At 46.2% G+C, this 2,572-nt stretch overlaps 1 protein-coding gene across 1 annotated transcript; it reads right to left on the bottom strand.

Annotated features, from left to right (window-relative positions):
* Positions 1-255: 255 nt before the first annotated feature.
* LOC139267463 (cold-inducible RNA-binding protein B-like) lies at positions 256-1,859 on the bottom strand. Its single transcript, XM_070885823.1, has one exon. It carries the CDS (start codon positions 1,769-1,771, stop codon positions 1,277-1,279), a length of 495 nt encoding a protein of 164 aa, XP_070741924.1. The 5' UTR covers positions 1,772-1,859; the 3' UTR covers positions 256-1,276.
* Between the last annotated feature and the right edge of the window lie 713 nt (positions 1,860-2,572).

Here is a 2,572-nt window from a genome sequence, read left to right on the forward strand (position 1 = left end):
CCAATGAAAACCTCTCTCTGGCAACCAGAGTTAAAAAAGGAACAACCATATAAAAGACCAAGACTATCCAAACTAAATGTTCAATGGTTTACCTTGATCATTGCAGTTTCCTTAATCACCTTCAAGTCTACAACATTTACATAATTTTAAAAAAAGAACAGATAATCACAATTGGAGGCAAGTTTGGCATAAAATTATCTTCAGATTCATATCCTTGGAAGGAATGTTGAATGATTTAGAACAAAGACAAGTCACTAGTGTTCCTGAAGCCGTATTTTATTCAGATAAGTCCACTGGCAAAGATTTGTCTCCCAAGTGGTAACGCAATGTCCAAAGGACCATGCCAGCTGATGAAAGTACAACAAAATGACAATTGACTTTTTAATCAGTATACAGTTTTCAATAAATGAGTTTTAAAACAAAAGACCACGATCAGTTTGCTTTCAGAATCTTGTAACAAGCTACATGAAAAAAGTTGCTGTGTAGTGGTTCTGTCTCATTAGTTTTCAGTGATAAGGAAAATGACTCGGCACTGGGACGGACATATTGCTGGCAACATTCAGACTCAAGGTTCGCCCCCCACAAAAAAAGTTTTTTTTTTAAAAAAAACAGGTTCCATGGATCTTGTCCAAGTGAAGACATTTAAATGCATTAAAAGCCACAAATCAAGAGGTTGATATATTTTTTTAAACGTTCAAGCCCCAATACGAGTTAATTGAGCCAAGTGGAAACAGCAAATTCAACAAAAAAAATCGGTCGATTAAAATAAAATTCGAGCGATCCGTTTTCTCGGAGACCAGTCATATTAAAAATGGCAGTCCGGGTTTCCAAAGCTAAGATGATGTATAATGCCCGGCCAGAGAGTGGGAGCTAAGTGTTTTTCCGCGCTCTTTCATTCTTGGCGTCGTATGGAATTGTGGAAAAATCTCACCAGAAAGCAAAACGATTTCGACAAATTCCAAAGGAGCTCAGGGAAGTCGCCACTATACAATGTCCAAATGACAAAGGCTCCGTGGGTCTTATTTTAAAAAATATATATAGAAAACGACATGGTATTTGAGGCTCAAAGTCGAAAGCCCGATTTAAGGTAGCACTCCCAGATTAAACAACAGGAAACAAGATTAATCAAGACAATGGTGAAACTGGTTTTCTAGCATTTTAACATAACAGGCAAATCAAATTCAGATACAGACGCTTTCTGCGGTTCCAAGAGCCATTTTACTAACAAGGCGGGAGTTTGATCCTGAATCTGGCAGAAATGGTGCTTTGGATTCGATCAGTCATAGTCCCTGTAAGAGCGGCCTCCGTAACCGCCGCCGCTGCCGTATCCGCCGCTCTGGCTCTTGTACCCACCCGAGTAGCTGTCGCGTTCTCCCGAGTCATACCGACCGCCGCCGTAGCCTCCGCCACCGTAGCCTCCGCTCCTGTCGGTCTCCCAGTAATTGCTGCCTCTCCTGCGGCCGCCGTAGCCGCCGCCACTGCCGCCCCGGCTTCCACCGTAGCCGCGACCGCCGCCCGACTTTTTCTCCGCGTGGCCCACCCGGATTTGTCGGCCGTCGATGGATTTTCCGTTCATCGCCTGCAGCGCGTCGCCGGCATCGTCCGGGTTGTCGAAGGTGATGAAGCCGAAACCGCGGGACGTGTGAGTGTCCCTGTCCTTAATCACTCGCACCTCAGAGATCTGCCCGTATTTGGAGAACTGCTCTTCCAGGGTCTGCTCGTCTGTGTCGAAATTGAGGCCGCCGACAAACAACTTTCCTTCATCGGACATCTTGGCGAGGTTGCTGCGTACTTCACTCGGCAAAGGAAGAGCTCAAAATGGCGTTGGCTGCTCCAGCGCACGAGACAAAGAGGAAGGACAAGTCGGAAATGGCGTCATTTGAATCACTACGCGTAAAGATCGCCGGGTAAACGCCTACCCGCAACCTCGTGTTATTTCTCTGCTTCTCTTTCGCCCCCTGTCGTCCTGTTTAGAGGCAAGTTCTCTGGGAGGACAGCAGAGGTCTGGATTAATGGGGGGGGGGGACTTCAATTTCTATCACCAAGATAGGCTCGGTAATACCATTACTTAAGAGCTGGCTAAGTCCTAAACAATATTACTGCCAGACTAGGCCTGCCACAGATGGTTAAATTAAAAAAAAACTTACTTGACCTCATTCTCACCAATCTACCTGTCTTAGCTGCATGATGTGGCCACAGTGTGTACCATCTACAAGATACACTGCAGCAACTCGCCACGGCTTCCTTGGCAGCACCCTCCAAACCTGCAACCTCTATCATCTCATCATCATAGGCAGTCCCTCGAACCGAGGATGACTTGCTTCCAAGTCAAAAAGTTAACAGGTGTTTCAACGAAGGACCTAAAATTCCAGGTCCGAACTAAATCCTGAAGGCTGGAAGATGCCTGTGCTTGGATTTTTTTTAACGTGTGGTGACCGTTGCACACCAGCCACCACACGGGCTTGACAGAGCTAGGTCTTGGTCCAGTAGCAAGGATTACCCAAGACGACTAGAGACCAACTCTGCTGCATGGACCTAGTGCGCACACATATCGTAGTGTTGGCTGACCCGT

This window comes from Pristiophorus japonicus, chromosome 7, assembly GCF_044704955.1.
Source record: "Pristiophorus japonicus isolate sPriJap1 chromosome 7, sPriJap1.hap1, whole genome shotgun sequence".
In the NCBI taxonomy this organism is placed as follows: Eukaryota; Metazoa; Chordata; class Chondrichthyes; family Pristiophoridae; genus Pristiophorus; species Pristiophorus japonicus.

Excerpts from the sequence above, each read along its gene's own strand:
- LOC139267463 (XM_070885823.1), bottom strand. The coding sequence starts at position 1,771 with ATGTCCGATGAAGGAAAGTTGTTTGTCGGCGGCCTCAATTTCGACACA.